The 18,744-nt window shown below is 39.9% G+C and overlaps 1 protein-coding gene across 3 annotated transcripts in view; it reads right to left on the bottom strand.

Moving 5' to 3' along the window:
- The window catches only part of LOC6643054 (protein trachealess), a 47,511-nt gene that overhangs the window by 13,595 nt on the left and 15,172 nt on the right, over positions 1–18,744 (bottom strand). The window contains exons 1-3 of one of the 3 annotated variants that reach the window (XM_023176120.2): positions 16,301–16,916; positions 5,988–6,020; positions 5,753–5,800 (exon numbers count right to left, since the gene is read on the bottom strand). In XM_023176120.2, coding sequence (XP_023031888.1) covers positions 5,753–5,800; positions 5,988–6,020; positions 16,301–16,569 — 350 coding nt within the window. In that variant the 5' untranslated portion in view covers positions 16,570–16,916. Of the gene's footprint in view, positions 1–5,752; positions 5,801–5,987; positions 6,021–16,300; positions 16,917–18,744 lie in introns of those variants that run through there. The other 2 variants (XM_023176121.2, XM_047012261.1) reach the window with 2 other exon arrangements.

Genomic DNA, 18,744 nt, shown 5'->3' with positions numbered 1-18,744 from the left:
CACAGTCTCATGAAATTACGTAAACGTTAACGTAACTGGAACATGTGTAGAAACTGAAACGTGATCGATTTCTTGAGCCACCGCCACCAACAGACAAGTTGGCGTAGCGAATTCTCCCACAATTACGCGCGGCGGCAATTGTGAATTTTAAAAAGGAAACGTGCCAAGTGCCGGACCCGGACCAGACCAGACCAGACCACACCAGACCAGCTCAGAGTAAGTAGCAAGCAGCAAGCAGCCAGCAGCCAGCCAGCCAGGAGGTGGAAATGGCAACAAAAAAAGCACATACAACTCTCTTGGCTAGAAGGGAGGCGAAGGGGGGGAGGCGGGTGGGCACTGTTGAGCTGAGCTGAGCTGTTGTGCCTGTGTGTGAGCTGAAGGTGTAGACAATGAATGAGGAACTAAAATTCAACGCCGCGCCATAAAAATCGAACGTGAACGTGGCGGCGCGGCCGCTGAGAGAGCGCGTTTCCGGTTTCCAGTTTGCGCCGCTGGCATTGCCGTCCACCACGTCTAAATACATCCCACATCCACGTCCACGTCCAGACAGTGAGCAGACATCATCATCATCATCATCGTCATTGCCATCGCCAGGCATTGAAATTGGGTAAGGGAGATAGAGACAAAGAGAGTGGGAGAGTGAGTGTGTGTGTGAGAGGAGCCATCCAATGGTTGGTTGTAGGTCGGAAATTGAGCATGTGCGTGCGGATTGTATGTGTTTCTGGGGCTGAAGAGATGCCGATGCCGATGCCAATGACGATGACGATGACGCTGATGCCTCGAGGACAATGGCCATGGACGTGCAACGATGCGTGCAAAGGAGTTGGGAGGTGGTGACACTGGCTGTGGCGGTGCCTCCAATGGCAATGCCATGGCCATATAAAGGTGCGTGCGCCGGGTCTCCCGGTTTTTGAGTGCGTGCTGCGGGTGTTGATGGAATCAACAAAACCCATTGGACATGAATTTTCATTTTCGGTTTCGGTTTCAGTTTTAGTTTTGCTGTTTTTGGTTTTGGTTTTTCAAAAAGCAAAATCATTTGCTTGTATTCCAGTCAGGAGCAGAAATTGTTGCATGACTTTTATGAATGAGAATATCCAAAGACTTACTGGGCGACGGCACGTTCCTTTTCTGAGACCCACAATCGCTCCCACCTCCCCCATCAGAGAGCCACCACCTCTCTCAATCCCATTGTCTCACACACACACACTCTTACTCTCTGGGTCTAATCAACTCATACGGAGAATATCACGTCTACTATGAATCAGGAGGAACCCCAACAATTGGTCAAGAGAATACACAAAACTTTAGCAAGTTATCCATCACGTTTTCTCGGACACACGAGTCATCCATTTCAAATAGGGACGTGATTGCAAAAAAAAAAAAAATGAAATAAAGCCAACAACAACAGTAACAACAAAACTAAATACAGAAAAATTAAATAAATATAAAAAAAAAACAAATAAATAAATTTGAACAAAAACAAAAACACATGTAAAATGCAGAGAGAACCGATTTGGCAGCCAAGTTTTATAGGCGCCAACTTGAATATGATCGATCGATCGATCGATCGGCAAGGTCGATCAATTGATAAACGCGTTAAGGCAAAACAAGGAAGGAGGCAATCCTCGATTTTATTGTATTTTCCACAGGCCACAAAAAGGAAGCAATAAACTAACCACGATCACTGATCTGTCACGATCCCTTACCAAGAGGTCCAGAGAAGCGAAAGCAATAAAACTGACAGACAAGGTGATAAAATAACAAAACGAAATTATTTCTCTTTTTCTCCTTCTGCTACTTTCTGATTCTTATTCTCATCTTCTGTGGTAGCTGGGTAGAAAGGCATTTCACCTTATCGAAGGTGTAAGATCTTAACTGAGAGAGAGATTTTTATGACCAGAGAAAGATTTGGACTTAACTGTTTTTCTGTCTGTTACACAATCGAAAACACTCTCACACACACACGCACACACACGAAAGAAGTTCATAATTCAAAAACCACAAAACAATTAAGCAATAAAAAAGCAAAAGGAGTGACAACACTCCATGGAAGACCTGGACAAGTATGAGGATGAGGCCAATGAAATTGGAGTAGTGCAGTTCGGGAGCACGATCTTTATCGCCTGTAATTGTGCGTGAGCGCTTCTGCTGAAAACAAAAAACAAAAGACAATCATTTCGATTCTTGATTCTCTGTTTGTCTTCCCCCTACCTCTCCAGGTGGCGCAGAACTGTCCCCTCAATGGGGGAACATAATATTTTATGTGGCTCAAGATGATGATGAACTGCAGCCAAGTTGAAGTTTCGTTTTGGTTTTTTTAGTAAGAAATAATGGAGAGAGATTCGAGAGGTTTGGAAAGAAGTATACATATCTATTTGTATATATGAGTATATTTTAGGAACTCACAAACTTAACTGGCATTCAATCTAACCCTCTATACAAAAGGATAACAATTTAAATAACTAAACTTTAAATATTGAATGTTTGAAAGATTGAGTTAACATTACAAGTTTTAAACTTATAAAATTATTAAATGAAATTAGCTTAAAATAAATCTAACTAGGTTTAATGACCATTTTGAAAAGAGAATTAGCCCATCAATCTATTGAGTTGGATTTTATTTTTGACTAATAATTTTCTTAATCTAATCTTTATCCTCAGTTGTCATTCAGAGTTACTCAAGGCGGAAGTTGAATATATTCTTCTTTCATTTGGTTCAATTTAACTTAAAGTATACTAATCAGAAATCTAAGAAAACTAAAGACAAATAATGCAATAAAATTGCAACACTCTTTGCTGAAATAAACATGAGTTAAAGGTAAATGATTATGCTTCTTTTCTTGCAGCTTCTACATATTTATGAAACCGCCAACAGGTGATGCCAACAATGCGGACAAAGTGGCTTCAGTGTTAACCACAAATAGTTTGGATTATAACGATTTTCTATAGGTTTGAGGTTTAGATTTGGGAGACAGTCAATTGAAGGCTTAGCTTAATATTACCTTAGAATATACATAAATAAACTTTAATAATAATAAAGGGATATATGTTGTTGTTAAAACATTTGCCTCTATTAAGACAAAGTATAAACATCTTTTTTTGTTGTCAATCCAATTTAATTAACACTTTCGTATTTCACACAGTTAATTCGTTCAACTTGATATATTAAGTGCTTAATTTCAATTGATACGATATCGTATACGATAGATAATGCAATATATTTTGTCTACAATTCCATTGATTGAACAATTTGAAAGCGATCGTTGACATTTTTACCGTTATAAAGCAATAAATTAGCTTTTGTTATTGCACATTTGCAACATACATAAATAACAAATCTCAAACTCAGACACAACCTGAACTTGTCAATAGACAACTAGACAAATATCAATGATTTCTTCATCTCTCTGCCTTCCCCCCGTCTGTTGCCCACTTCCTTCATCATTACAATTGCCCATCTCTCCTCACCCGTGACCCGTGGCCACTTATGATCGGCTGTTTGTTCACTTTTCTGGTATTTAGTGAAACAGAATGAAAAAATAAGAAAACAAAAAAAAAAAACAGAATTCGCATGCCAAACCGTAGCCGTTAAACTGCGGCAAACACAAAAGTGTTCAGTTGTGATCGGAATTATTAATTAATATTCTTGCACCTACCCAAAACTGTGCCGAGATTGTCGAGAAGAGACACACACATACAAGAAACTAGTGCACACAGTCAGCCTGGTTCGAGGTGGAATCGAAGGCGCGCGCGGTTATTTGGTTGGTTGGTCGCCGCCGCCAACAGTCAACACAGTCCGCCGCAGTCAGCCATGACCGTGACAACTTGGCAAAAGGCGAGCAAAAACAAACTAAACAGAAGAGAAAAAAAAAAACACATGGAATGGCATGGACAGTAGGAGGAATATGAGGACAAAAACAAAACCATCCCAAAATTACATAATGATCGACTAAAGAGATTCTCAGCAAATCATCGAAATTAGCCATTTAGACTTAGTAACTTGATTATAATCAATATGCCAATGAGTTGAGTTTAAAATCTTAATTATGTACATATTTGGAAATGATTTGGAAAAGGAAAATCTCTCTTAGTGTATGCACAGTTCTTGTTTTAAGCTAGGCTATTAGGGTTAAGTGATCCCTTAATTAATCATAGGCCACTTATACGAGCTTCTACTGGAGAATTTTGTCTTTAGATTGACATATTCTTTCTTCGCTTGGTAGCCTTTTTGTACCCTTTGATATACCCTCTTAAGAATCGAAAATCGAGCAAAAACCATGGCTTTAGATCGCGAGCTGGAAGCGTGTTCAGGAGCAAAATGCATTCCTCGCATGGCTTGAGGTTGGTTAACGTTGCTGGACTGGACATGAGTGGACTCGGCTTGGATTGGAGGGAATGTGCTCTAGAGGTTTTTTTTTTTTTGTTTTGGTTGTGTTTTTTTCTCATTTTCTTTTTTGCCTTTGGTTCATTTTATTTTATATATATATTGTTTTTGTTGTTGTTTTTGTCAGTTTGTCATTTGCGTTGTTCAATTAATTGCAGAAATCAATTTAAGCAATGCAACTTTACCTCATTGCTGCATTGTTATTTGTGAAGTTGCTGATGACAATGATGATGACGATGATGATGATGACAATGATGATCATGATGATCGATTCATTGGAAATGGGTTTCGGGACTGAGAAATGAGACTGCTGGGTTACTACTACCTTTATGTTGTATTTAGCCGGCTAATTGCTACAACCGACAAAACTCTGAGAAACTCTAGCAAAACTTGTCGTTGTCTCTAGTAGATAGACTAGAAGAATTGTGTTCTCGTTCGTTTGATTTTCGCTTGCATCTTCCGGCAACTTACCAAGACCAAAGGACAGAGACAGCGAGAGAGAGAGAGAGAGAGAGAGAAAGAGAGGGAGAACAAAAAAACATAAGAAAACAGAGTGTGACAACGCGCGACAGCCTCGAGATAAATCCAATTAGTCTGATATTTGTACTTTTTATGTGAGAATTCTCATTAAAAATGTAAAATGTCATAACAAAACGAGAACAAGACAACAGCGGCCAACAGAAGAAGAAGCCAGCGCCTTAGATAAATTCTAATAGATAGTCGATATTTGCCATACACTAACTAATATTGAGCGATTAGTAAAAGTCTTAAAACTCAAGTAAGATTCATATGAACTTTGGAATCTAAATCTAAATCATTAATAGAGAGAACTTAACGTATTACCAAGGGGAGCTGTTTAATTGAAGGCCCCAAACAAATATTAATATACCAAATGAAATAATGTGGATAATTAGAATTATGAATTTGTTTTAGTTTTCTTTAAACCAATAGGAAATATACCCAATTCAATTGGATGGGCTAACTTAGAATCCGTCTGACAACGGTTTCTTCTCTCTAAGCCTGAATGCTGGGATACCAAGTATCTCATAGATGCAACATGCGAGCCTTTGACGTCTTGTCGCCGACGATGACGACAGCGACAACAACAACAACAACAACAACAATAATAATATTGGCAATGACAACAGACTTGGATGGGATTCAAACGTCGTCGCCAGCGATGACTTCGGACTTCGTCTTTGACTTTAGCTTGGCATTCAATAATTTTATGCTAACAAATGCGTCGCTGTCAAGTGGCGCTGATGAAATGGTATTGGGAAGGATAGTGGGGTGAATGGGGAGGGGTTTGAGGGGACAGGGGGCAAAGGAGCAGCAGCACATAGCATTTACGGTAACATTAACACTTACCGCGCATTCACCGATGACTGAGCAGCTCCAATCTCCTCCATGGACTTTCTGCAAGACACAGCAAGAGAGAAAGAGAGAAGGAAAAGGCAAGAGAAGAGAAAAAGTTCAAATAAATAAGTTAAAACACATTTAGTCGGGCTTGTTGAATTCGATTAGGAAGGGGAATCACAACAAAAAAGTTGGCATTTTCTAAATAAATTAAATTAGCCGATAAATGTCTCGGCTCTTAACTCACCTGTCGCCCCAACAAAGTGCATCTTCCCGATATCTGCAATGGAAATGATGAAAAAGTCAAACACATGAGCAATACGATTGATTACATTATCATTCCTCTTTCTCTCGCACTCTCTCTCTCTCTCTCTGTCTCCCTCTCTCTTCTCAGTCGTTCTCCTTCTCTTAATGTGTGTTGAAAGTTGGTGGTTTTATGTTTTTTTGAGCAAGGTCAACAGGAAGTTGAAATCAAATCTAATAAACAATAATCTTCTGCTGTACAAATTATAGCAAGCAAAACATTTTTGGTTGAACCAGAACTTTATAATCAAGTGCATCTACCGATATAGCAAAATTTATTGATTTGTCCCGTCTCAGTCTCAGTTTCGTTCTTAGTCTCTACCTTAGTCTCTCAGTCCTGAGACAGCGCCAGGGTAATTTTTTTTTCTTTCTTTCTTTTTTTTTTTATCAAACACACACTCTCTGAGAAACCGAGACCGTAAATCATTTGGGCCAAAAACCAAAGAAGTGAAGGAAAAAAAAAAAAGGAAGCAAAAATGTATGCCAAAGACCCTCGCGATTTTTGCTCACTGACCCTTCCCTTTCCTTTGCCCTTGTCATCCTTGAGCGAAAGCGTTCAGGTTCACTAACTGATCGAATCGAAGGGTAGAAAATGATTCCCAGTCTTTCCTTCTCCCTCTCTCTCTCTCTCTCTCGCTGTCTCTTGGTCTCCCTCTTTTGGCTTGTTCATGGCAATTATCAAAATTGTAATATTCATCAGGTTTTCATTTTCCTTTTTCGTTTTCAGTTTCGTTCCCCCTCACCCTCCGTCATCATCATCATCATCAACATCATCCACTTTTTTCTTATTTATTTCATTTTGATTGAGTTCATTAAGCTCATAGGTCAGACAGAGAAGGAGAGAGATGCCAACTGAAACTAAATTTTCAATTTGTGATTAATTCATCGCTTCATCTTCACTTGCAATATGCAGAATATTCTACCATATACATATGCGCTGACAACTTTACGAATCACATTTTAAGTATATACAAACAGTAATCACATTGTCCAGCAACTTCAACAGAATGCCCTTACTGCCACAATGACTTAGACCGGCGGCTGGCATCCCATATGAGGACAAAATTGCATACCCAACTCCTCCACTTAATTGGGTAGGCCTAGTTAAATGTGGAGATTACACACCTTATTATTATGAAATATGTTCCATAATTATGGCCACTTTTAGAAGGCAAAGAGTCTCGCCCTTATGTAATTTTAACTGTTGCCCAGCCTTCCACCGCTCTCTCTCACTCTCCCATTCTTTCTCTCTATCATCTTCATCGCCATCCGAATCCCACATCATCGTTCAAGACCAGATACCAGACCACAGGACATAACCGAACCCTAGACCTCCTTATATTGACAGAAGTGGTGGCGGCATCGTCATCGTCGTCTCCGTCGTCGTCGTCGTCTCTTGGCTTGGCGACAGCAATGTCTGGACAACGATGAGGTCTGAGAGCTGAGCTCTGAGCTTCGACTCCTGTCTTCCTCATGCCAATTTATTTATGGTGCGGTACAAGTTTTTACGCACTCAAGTGCTCTGAGACTAATTGGGCACGAAACGCAATCAAAGTGACGACGACGACAACAAAACGATGTATTGGCTGCTCCATGCTGGATGTTGGCGGTACTTCGGCCAAGGGGGGAGACAAAAACACACCAGAAAAAAAGAAAAAAAAAAAATCAAAAAACAAAAAAACAACACCGATGCTTGATCAAGTTGAGCGTTGTTCGATCACTTGAACTTTTATATCGACGACTCTGTTGGGGCTTTGATTTGTGGTTTGCAGCATAGTTTGTGGGCAAAATAGTTGGGCTATGTTCTACACAATTATCTGTTATTATCAAGAGTTTTTCGTTGTTGCAATGTTGACATCTCATTGCTGTTGCTGTGCTACTGCAGCATTGCAGCACTCAGAGGAGTCCTCCTTCTCCTTTATAGTGGAGCTGGGGCCACCTTTTATGCCAACACTTAAAAATAGCAGCCACAGGAGATGTAATTCGCCTTCTCTGCACCAGCTCACTACTACTGATCGTTGAGGGAGAACACGTGTCGATACCAACTAGGAAAGCAAAGCCAGATCGCAGATGATGACATTGTTTGACATCGATGGAAAATCCCAAGAGTTGAAAGAACAATATAAAATCTGTATTGTGGTGACCCCGACACCACATGAAGTGGAAGTAAAAAGCATTCTCTCTAAAAATCTTTTGAATTTGTTAACATTTTCTTTACATAAAGCAGTAAATTTGAATTGGGTGACCCCGACGTTTGAATTATTGAGATTATTTCAATTATTTCACTGCCTTGAATTGTCATCATTCCCTATGCTTAATTGGGCAAAACTGAAATCTTAAAGTTTTTCCACTTTGATGGACTGAAACGTATTAAGTTCCACTGTAACATGGTGTTTTGGTATGGCATTTTTTGATTTCTGCTTTTGAATGATGCTGTCAAAGGCCCCAAAGCGATTTGTGATTGGTATTGGACATTGATCGCACACACGTTTTAAATGACAGTTGCCTCTCTGCACCTTTGTCTATCATGCTACTCTGATTATGGTCCTAAAAAAAGATCGTTCGGTTATTGAACAATTATTTGTATTAAGCGGTCTATGATTGGACGAAGCGAATGGGACTGGATCATAAATTGGTGGTCGAATGACGAAGGGTTTGAGGGGGTTCAAACTTATTGAAGTTTAGGTCCGGGTCGCCTCAGCTGTGGGGCGTTTACTTCTGCTTAAATTTTATTTTTTAACAATTTTTTTTCTTTCTTCCCCTCTCTCACTCTCTCTCCCCCTGCCTTTCTGCTGGCCTTAATATCAAATTTTCGCTCTAAATTCCTCTGATCAATGATTGCCTTTTTGCCTTCTTCCTGCAACATCGAATGCCGCGAATCTTGGCTGCTTCCTTGGGTCTTTGCCTCCTTCTCCTCCTTTAGCCTGTCCTGTCCAGTTCTGTTTGTGTGTGTGTGTTTTTTTTTTTGAAGTTCAAGTCGTTGACTGACGAACTGCCGCTGCTTCAACTGATCGACTTGGACTCTTTTGGACTGATCATCATCATCATCATCATCATCGATCGCTCGATCGATCGCCCTGTCTGACTGTCTGTCTTCCTACCGACCTTGTATTGCTGCCTTTGTTGTTGTTGTCGGCAGGGATTCCAACAATTTTGAAACTTCTCATACATATTTATAAGTTTGGCAAAGTTTTGCGAACAACGAAAAAGAAAGAAGCGTAAAGCTCTGCCTACAACTTTTTTTCCCTGATATACGCTCTACCGAATGGGGTAACACACGAATGTTGAGGCATTCGAAACACTTTGAAATTTTCTATCCTAATTTGACTCTTGATAGACCCTCAAATACCCAGAGAATCTAAACTTAAACGACGGCCAGTTGAGTTTTAATTATGAATTTAGTTTAAGAGTATAGAATACAATATATATTTTGGTTTTGTTTTGACGAAAGACTAAGAATATAAGTTGCGGTTGATGGCTTTTCGGCTCTCACAACTTTTATCTCAATTATTTGATCGTCTCGCCATAAACGATATAGGACAAACTAACTAAGTGGGTTCTACTTGGTTAAGTTTGTCGCATATGTACATATATGTATGTACAGAATATATACTGTTGACCCATTCCGATAGATTTATGAATCACAGCTAGCTAACTAGCGATTAGTTAGTTAAACGAACTCCCACTCTTTGTTATTCCAAACAGGGATTTGTACTTTTGCACTTTGGTGTAAAGGAAAGGTAAGAAAAAATAAAAAAAAATGTGTGCAATTGGTAGAAGTGTGTGGAAAAGGGGACAGGAAGGGGGGACAGTGTCTCAGTCTTAGGGCCAGGCCCTTGCAATGTGTGTGCCGTTTAATCATTGTTATTGTAACATGGCATGAATTTCATTATTAATTTTACGCGCTACCAGCAAAAGAGAAGGAAAAATGAGGAAGGAAAAAGAGGAGCAGCAGCAGCAACAACAACAACAGGCAGGAGTCATCCGATTGGTGGTGGTGGTGCTGCTGCTGATAGTGCCCCTTCAACGCTTTGGCGTTGATGAAATTGTTGGCTCACTTTGAATTTGCCGGCAGCAAGGACATGTATCCCACACATCTACATCCACATCCACATCTTCTACTGCTGTAATAGCTTTATGCCTGGCGGCTGTGTGAACATCAAGCTCATCAAAAGAGCTCCTCCAAACCGGCAGCCGCAAAACATCAAGCCATCCCAACCACAACAACGTTGTAATTTACTCTACAACCTGCAACCTGCAACTTGAGCTTCAGACTGGAGGAGACTCTTTTGCCTCTTGGCGGAGTGGGTGGGTAAAGTCAATTTCCAGTGTTTTTTCTTCGTCCTGGTCTTTTTTTTTTCATTTCTGTTTTCTCAGAGTGTTGCGCTTCATTTACATAATTTAATTGAATGTGACGTGGCTGGGTCTGGTCGAAAGATGCGGACTGTTGGGCACCTCCTTGCCTCCTTGGTCGCCTCTTCCCTGGGTGCAAGTGTAGCTCGTAATGCATTTGAGGTGGGGCATTTGTAACACCTTTTTGCGGCAAACGATCGAACGGATTGGTTGAGACAAGATGCCGGCCAACCGGGAATAATGTGGGGAGTGGGAAGTGGGAAGTTGAAGTTTAGTATATTGAAGATTATAGATTGAAAATGTAAATATCTATCGATTAAGCATAGATTGAATAAACAAATTGGCTTTTTTTTTTTTGGCATAATCTTTACAAAATTTATGGGTAAATATGTAACGGATATCTCCGAACATTTCAGTTAGCAGAGTTTTATGATTTTGTAATCAAGAACTTTAACATTTCAATTTTAATTGAAAAATTCTCTTTCACATTAGAGCAAGGGTGGCCACGGAAATTTAACTTGGGAGCCGGCTCTTTACCGGCAGAGGCTGGGCAGAGAAAAAGGTCACTTTTGCGAGTCGACGCACACAAAAATTTGTGTGCCTCGAGTTTTATGACGGGTCATAAAACGACCTTTTTTGGGTCGAGCGAGCGATCGTCGTCGAACTTGTGGGCAGAGGGACGGACAAGTCCCGAATTTTACGGGGAGGGGGAAAAAGGTCGCGATCTCGAGCTCGCAACTTGTGGGCAGAGAGACGGACAAGTCCCGAATTTTACGGGGAGGGGGAAAAAGGAACGCGATCTCGAGCACTCATCAAAACAACCCTTATTTTTACTTGTCCCTCACTCCTTCTGCCCACAAGTTGCGAGCTCGAGATCGCGTTCCTTTTTCCCCCTCCCCGTAAAATTCGGGACTTGTCCGTCCCTCTGCCCACAAGTTGCGAGCTCGAGATCGCGACCTTTTTCCCCCTCCCCGTAAAATTCGGGACTTGTCCGTCCCTCTGCCCACAAGTTCGACGACGATCGCTCGCTCGACCCAAAAAAGGTCGTTTTATGACCCGTCATAAAACTCGAGGCACACAAATTTTTGTGTGCGTCGACTCGCAAAAGTGACCTTTTTCTCTGCCCAGCCTCTGCCGGTAAAGAGCCACGGGAGCCAAAAGAGCCACTACGTGGCCATCCTTGCATTAGAGCTTAGTTCATTATCGAAGGTTGTCAGTTTTTAAATTTGTGGCATTTCTATGCGATCTTCAATATTTCAGTTGGTTTTCTTTTAGTGTTTTGAATGAGGATATAAAAATAAAAGTATATAAATATCGAATTAATAGTTGAAACATCTTTTTTTGGTTTAAATCTCTTTAATTATGGCAAATATCGATTGATGACTATATTTTCTGCAACCGATTTGCTGACCTAGCAACCATTTTTAACAAAGATTGAAGCAAATATTCATTTTGTTTGACCATTTTCTTTGACTACTTTCTGTTGGCTTGAAAACTTTTGCGAATACATAAATACATGTATAAATGTTTGTGTTTGTGTGTGTGTTTGTGTATATGTACATTTTGATCATCAACTTTATATGCCATCCCGTGCAGACCTTCCCCTCCCTTGTGTTTGGGGGCCCCTTCACAGCGTATCCACAGCATAATCGTAATCATAATCTACTGCATTTTATTTCATTTTCTCGCGTTGAAGTTATGTTTCTGTCTTCGGTTTTTTTTTTTTTTTGTCTTTCTTTCTTTAGTTCAGTTTCATTTTGCTCTTTATGCTTTACTGCAATTTCTTAATGGCCGTGTGGCCTCCTCTCCCCGCCCCTCCCCTCCCCTACCATCATCATTTGTGCAGATTTTTGCAGTAACAACACTCCAACCAATCACGTTCGAAATATAAATTGTGGAAATGATGGTTTTTTCACTGCACATTTTGCGGTATTCCCGTTGTCCAGAGGAGGATGAGTCCAACTTCAAGTCCAAGTCCAAGTCTAAGTTTGAAGTCATCAAAACCGCAAGAGTTGAGTGGTCTATGACCATGGAAAATTTGTCTGTTGTGTCGGTGGTGCTGGTGGCGGTGGTGGTGGTCGATCGCTTTGTAGAATGAAAATGCTGATCGTGCTTCTGGCGCGGTTCTAGGGTCGGCTACTTAATGAAAAACAAACGTCCCAACAATTTTCCAGTTAGGTCAAAAACCCATTTCTCTCAGTGTAATGGACAAAATGCAACTTTAACGAATTGAGGCAGAGGCAAAAAAAAAAACAAAAAAAAAACAACAACACAACCAACAACAAAGTAATAAAAAAAATGTAGCTATATAAAAATAAAATGAAAATAATGGGAAAAAGACCAAAATGAAATTGAGGCACAGGAGGCAGATGAGGAGGAGAAGTGCTTGATGCATCAACATCATCAAGGGGCAAAAGATTGTGACGGGGTAGAAGGGAGGGGCTAGCTGGCATTGAAATGGTGTGTGATGGTAGGGTTTTTGGGGGAGATTCAAGTGAAGATTCAAAGAGGAAAGGCGTATGGGTTAGGGGGATATCCCCAACATAACACAACACAATCACAGTTTAGATTTCTTTCGTCTTCTCCGACTTCGTCGTCTTCGTCTTTCTGTTTGGTTGCTTGCTCTTTTAATATTACTTCCACTCCGCGCTGTATGTATGTATGTGTGTGTGTATGTATTCGTATGTCTTCGCCAATATTCGCCAAGGTAATAACTCAGGTGATTATAGTAATTATGCGTTCTGACGCGATCCAGCCACGGATAACGCTATTTCGATATAATTGAAAAATGCTGATAGACGCTGATTGTGTGAGCACTCTGAGGAGAATCAAAGTCAGACTCAGTCAGAGTCGAAGTCGGAGTCGGAGTCACAGTCAGAGTCAGAGGGGGTAAGGATTACTTTGTTGGGTGTCGGCAGTTCAAGCTAGTTGATGGTCAAAAAAACAAAAAACGTAAGAGATTTCGATATTAGAGGTGATACGTATTCCTGTCATAACAATCCTAATTTTTACTTATTAGAAATTCTTATGAGGAAATAACTAATCAACAGAAGTCAACCGATATCTATTTGTTATAATCTATCTAAAATTCAACCAAAGATTCATATCGTATGATTGAAAATAGATATATCTAGAGTCGTGCGTGATTGTGGATGGGTTGGCCATCTCTAAAGATTGATGTGACTCTAACTGACTGCCGGCTGCTGTATGTACTTGGCTCAATCCTGCAGCTTCAGCTTAATGGGCTGGTGCTGTGGCTGTTGCTGGATGGGATGCCCATCACCAATCACAGTTCATGAATTACAACGCCATCGCCATATTGTTGTGGGAATTGTTTTTGGTTTTCTTTTTTTTTATTTTGAAAACAAGACTTGGTCGTCGTCTTCAACATCATGGCTAATGCGGCAAAATGTTCTTTGATGCCGATTTCATTTTTGCGATATTGAAAATAACCATGCATTATATACCAGGGCTGAGAATGAAATTCAACTTAACTGAACCGAACCAAACTGAAACTGAAGTGAACTAAAATCTCTGTGCAACTCATCAGGCGAATAAATGGAGACATGGCCCAAATGATAAGCGTAAGGTAAGAAGTGTGGCAAAGAGAAAAGGGAAGAGAAGTTCTTTAAGTTGAAAAGTTTCTCAACTCGAAAAACTTATCTCGTGACAATCGGTGAAGCTCCGTGAGGCGTTCATCGCATCGTCCGTCCGTCCGTTTGTCCGCCCATCTGTCCGTCCGTCCGTCCGTCCGTTCGTTCGTTCGTTCATTCGTTCCATTCGTTTCGTGTGGCATGTCGAAAGTGTTATTGTCACGTAAATTCAATTAGTTTAATTATGAGTTTCATCGATGTTGGCACCTCTGGCTAAGAGTCTGCCAACAACAGCAACAACAACAACAAAGAAATATTATTTTGGTAATACTTTTTTTTGTTTTTTTTTTTTGGCTTTTCTCTTCTTGTTTTTAAAATTAAATCGGATTGCGCAAGCTTATCGCAGATTTTGCAATTACTTTTTTGCACCAAGCAACAATGTGGATAGATACATAATTGCGCGGGTGGCAATCGGGGGGGGGAGGTTGGTGGGGCATTTTTGGCATGTCTCAAGAGGAAAAGGTGTAGTAAATTGTAGTCACGAATCTTGCCTTTTGCTGAAATTGGCTAACTAAAGTGGAAGCTGAATATAATTCACAATAGAATTGACCAAAAACAGAGAATCAATTGAATTAAATGCCAACCAATAAGTGATCACAATCATAATAAATAGTCCAGATCTAAAATACTTGTTCAATAAACTCAATCATATTTATGGCAAATTCTTTCAATTTGTTTAAAATGAGGGACATCATTTTGAAATATTTTTTATTCATTCATGCAACGATCATTGCAGTATTTATGGCACAGCTACATATCTATCCTAAACTCAGCTTTCTTTTAAATATTTCCAAATATCCCAATAGGAAAACATATGAGCTTAAGTTTTATCATTTTTTGATCCGAACTGTATCTTAAAGGCGACAAAATCTATGCAACACTTTCTGATTCAATGAAAATATTTTAGTGTACGAATAATATTTCTACCAATATTATAAATTTTGGAATACTAAAAAAGGTCTGTATAAAAGACTTTTTTAAGGGGAAGATCATTCGAATCGTTTTAGGGGAATTTAGGGTGAAGTCTCGATCTGTTTGATAAAGAACGGATCTTATATTTATATATGTATGTGTTTTTATATTTTATACAAGTTGTATAATTATGACCCTCATTCTCTATAGAATTCATTCCACTTAGTGTAAATATGGTATATCAAGAATTTAACAATGTGAAATATAAATGATCAAAGAAACAATATATAGACGGTTGTTTTGGCGACCTTTTTGATTGCTATCTAACTTTTTCTTTGCGACATCGACCTAGCGAGTAAACTAAAGAAAAAGAGTTTGTCGTGATCAAAGAAACGATATATACCGATATATGTATACAGGGACTAATTCATTGAAAATGCAGTTCTGATAGTGCTCAGGAAAAGATTGCATCTAAGATTGTCGTTGGAATCAGAAATACTTTTTATGGATTTATAAAGTTCTACTATAACAGTAACCAGAAATTATTCGTTATTCGATTTTAATTCAACTTTTCCGAATTATGTTTAACTTTATTGATAAAATTAATGTTAAAGTTTAATACTTTTTTCAGAACGATAGGACACTAATCCCTAAGTAATCTACATTTTCGGTGGTTTAAAAAATACTGCAAAATTTCGAGAATTTCAGAACCCTTAAAAAATTTCCGTCGTGGGCATTTGCCCTAACTATCGCTGTTGTAAATTTAGGATAAAAAGTTTAAGTTTTGCTAACAAATTTCAATGAATTCTAGTGATCAATACAAGTATTACCAATTTGAGTAATTGATACTGATCATGATGAATAGTCATTTATTATACTATCCTTAGCGTAGTCCAGACAACAAATAATAATAAATGAAGCTTCAAATGAATGCTAAATAGAGTGTACTTAAGAAATTATTAAATATAGATTTATGTCGTTGAGTACTGCCCCATTAATTGGGGGCCTCATTGGGCATTATATGATAAAATATTTGGTCTTAATAGTGCATCAATTTGTTTGAAAACCACTTTACACTCAGACCGGGTGAGTTTGGAGTTAAGTGAGAGATAACTTCCTATGTATAGTTTGTATATGAGTATATCTGTATGTATGTACGTATTGGCAGGACGTTCATAACGATGACACTTTCTCAGTTCGGTTTTGGATACGCCCACCACATTTGCATATACACAGATACTACACACATGCATATATTGTATGTACATTGTGTGTGTGTGAGAGAGGGAGGACGAGGACGAATGCATGCACCTTTATTGGGCATTGCCTTGTTATTTACCTATAGTAGGGAAATCCCTGCGGTACATGCAAATCCATGGGCATTCCACCTTGGGCAGCGGCAGCAGCGGCCAAATGATGTGGATGCGAATGATGATGGGAATGGTGTGGATGATGATGATGATGATGCGAGTGTATAGGATGTATGGGATGATTCTGGACATGCGCTGCAGCGGCAGCAGCAGCAAATCCGGCATCCGAAGCCATCGAATGATGACCAAGGACAGCAGCCCAGGGTGAGGCAACAAACCCGCTGCCATGATGCTCCATGCTGATGATGATTTGATGGGATTGGGATTGGGATGAAGCAATGGATTTTTGTTTATGTTAACGACGACGACGCCGATGACTTTGACTTCGACGGCTGCTTCTTCTTCTTCTTGTTCACACTTGGCACTCTATCTTGCTGTCTTGCTCACATACACTTTTTTGCTTTGCTCCAACGCTCGATCTATATATATATATATCTATATTATAGCTCTTAGCTATTTATCTTTGATTTGATGTCACACACAAACACACACACACAGGCGCACACATATTCAATCCAAGATGGCGGCCATTATTTACCGTTAACGCGCATGGCCACAGCAAAGGAGCCAACCAACAAAAAAAAAAACAACAACAACGGAGGAAGAGGAGCTCGCGCGTTGGCACCGACGGCGAACTATATGTATATAGTTTGGACGTACTTCGTACCCCGACGGATGGCACGGCACACCACCACCGATGAAGTGTTTTGTGAACCAAATGGACAGACCACCACACCACCAAAGCAGGCAAAAAAAAAAAACAAAACAAAAAGAACGAAAACTCCGTAAAAGAAGGAAGGAAGCAAGTCGCAGAAACCAACGTACACGTTCCGTGTTTAGCACTACGGATGGATTTTGTGTCTTCGTAATTTTCGTTGGTTCGGCGGATTGGTTTGGTTTGTGTGGCTCTCTGTTATTTCTATTTTTTTTTTTTTTCTTATTCGCTTCCTTGTTGATTTGGTTTTTTTAGGTTTACGTTCACGGTTTACGGTTGCGATTGCGATTGCTTTGCTTGGCGATTTTTGTGTGTGTGCTTATTTTGTTTTTGTTTTTGTGGCTTGTTTCGTTCTTTTCGTTCTTTCATGGGGGTTTTCGCACGTTTTTGGTCCGCGTTCACCTCTGCACGGCACGAAAATTGGCGATAAACTATCGCCTCGCATCAGGAAACATGGTCGGTTGGTCCGACTTGGTTGGCTGCTGGCTGGCTGCTGGCTGCTGCCTGGTGTCGGACCCCGACTCTGTCTCTGGCTTTGGCTCTGGTTGTGGCTCTGGCTCCGACTCCGACTCCTCTCACATCGCATGGCATCGCATCGCATCTCGGTTGCGCTGGCTGCGCTGGCTGGGGCTTGCATCTGTGCAAACTGCAAATGGTGGTAGAGCAGGTTTTTGTGTTGTGTGTGAGTTCGGGGCCTCCAACTGAACGGAGGCAAAAGCTGAAGCCTCGGAGAGTAATCGAGAGCAACATCCAACAAATACACACACACCACACACAAGCACAGCATCCAGTTATTGTTTTTGCCTGCCTCTGTCTCTGAGTGTGTGTGTGTGTGTGTGATTTTGGCCCATCGACCAAAGTGTTGCACAAATCGGCACTCGCTCTCTCTCTCACACTCTAGAGTCGAATAAGCGGCGAAACGAAACGAGCCCCATAGCACCAACAAAAACAACAACACTTGCCACACATTTATGGCCATCTCATACACATTTGCAGTCTCTCAAGTCTCCACCACCACAACCACTAACACCACCACCACCACCGCCAGTAGCACCACCTGTGCTTGTCTCTTCGGCTCTTCGGCAGTGGCACTCATCAGGTAAAACAACAACAACATTATGCCTCTTCCGAACATCCTCGAGAGAATTCTCAATTCTCAACATTGAATTGTGTGTGTTTTGTTTGGTTTTTTTTTTTGTTGTTTTTTTTTGGTGCAAGATAAGCAAACCTACTGGGGGCAGAGGCAATACCATTTGTTGCCTATTGCGGTTACATGTCGTATTTATATGATAAACATCCTTTGACAGATTGCTCCATTGAAATAAGTGCTAAAATTATATATCTATATATCAACTTTTATTATCATTTCTGAGATGAACATTATAGAGATGACTAGAGATCATATAAATTTAAGATCAAATTTAAGTTTTAGGAGACAATAGGTAAATAGTTCAATATGATAGAAGCTTTAATAGCAGAATTATAAACTTCTATTTTAAACTGTTAAAGATCTAAAGTAATTTTAGAAAAATATATATACATAACTCACTCAGCTTCAGGTTATTTTAGGCAAAATTTGTTGGAGTGTTTACACCTCCTCTCATTTACACAAAAATTGGCATATCTTTGTATAGAAAACTACGAAAACATATAATTCCCAACTAGTTTGAGCCTATATCATTAACAGATTAGTTAATG

This window comes from Drosophila willistoni, assembly GCF_018902025.1.
Source record: "Drosophila willistoni isolate 14030-0811.24 chromosome XR unlocalized genomic scaffold, UCI_dwil_1.1 Seg41, whole genome shotgun sequence".
NCBI classification, from domain to species: Eukaryota; Metazoa; Arthropoda; class Insecta; order Diptera; family Drosophilidae; genus Drosophila; species Drosophila willistoni.
This window is presented reverse-complemented; position numbering and strand designations above follow the sequence as displayed.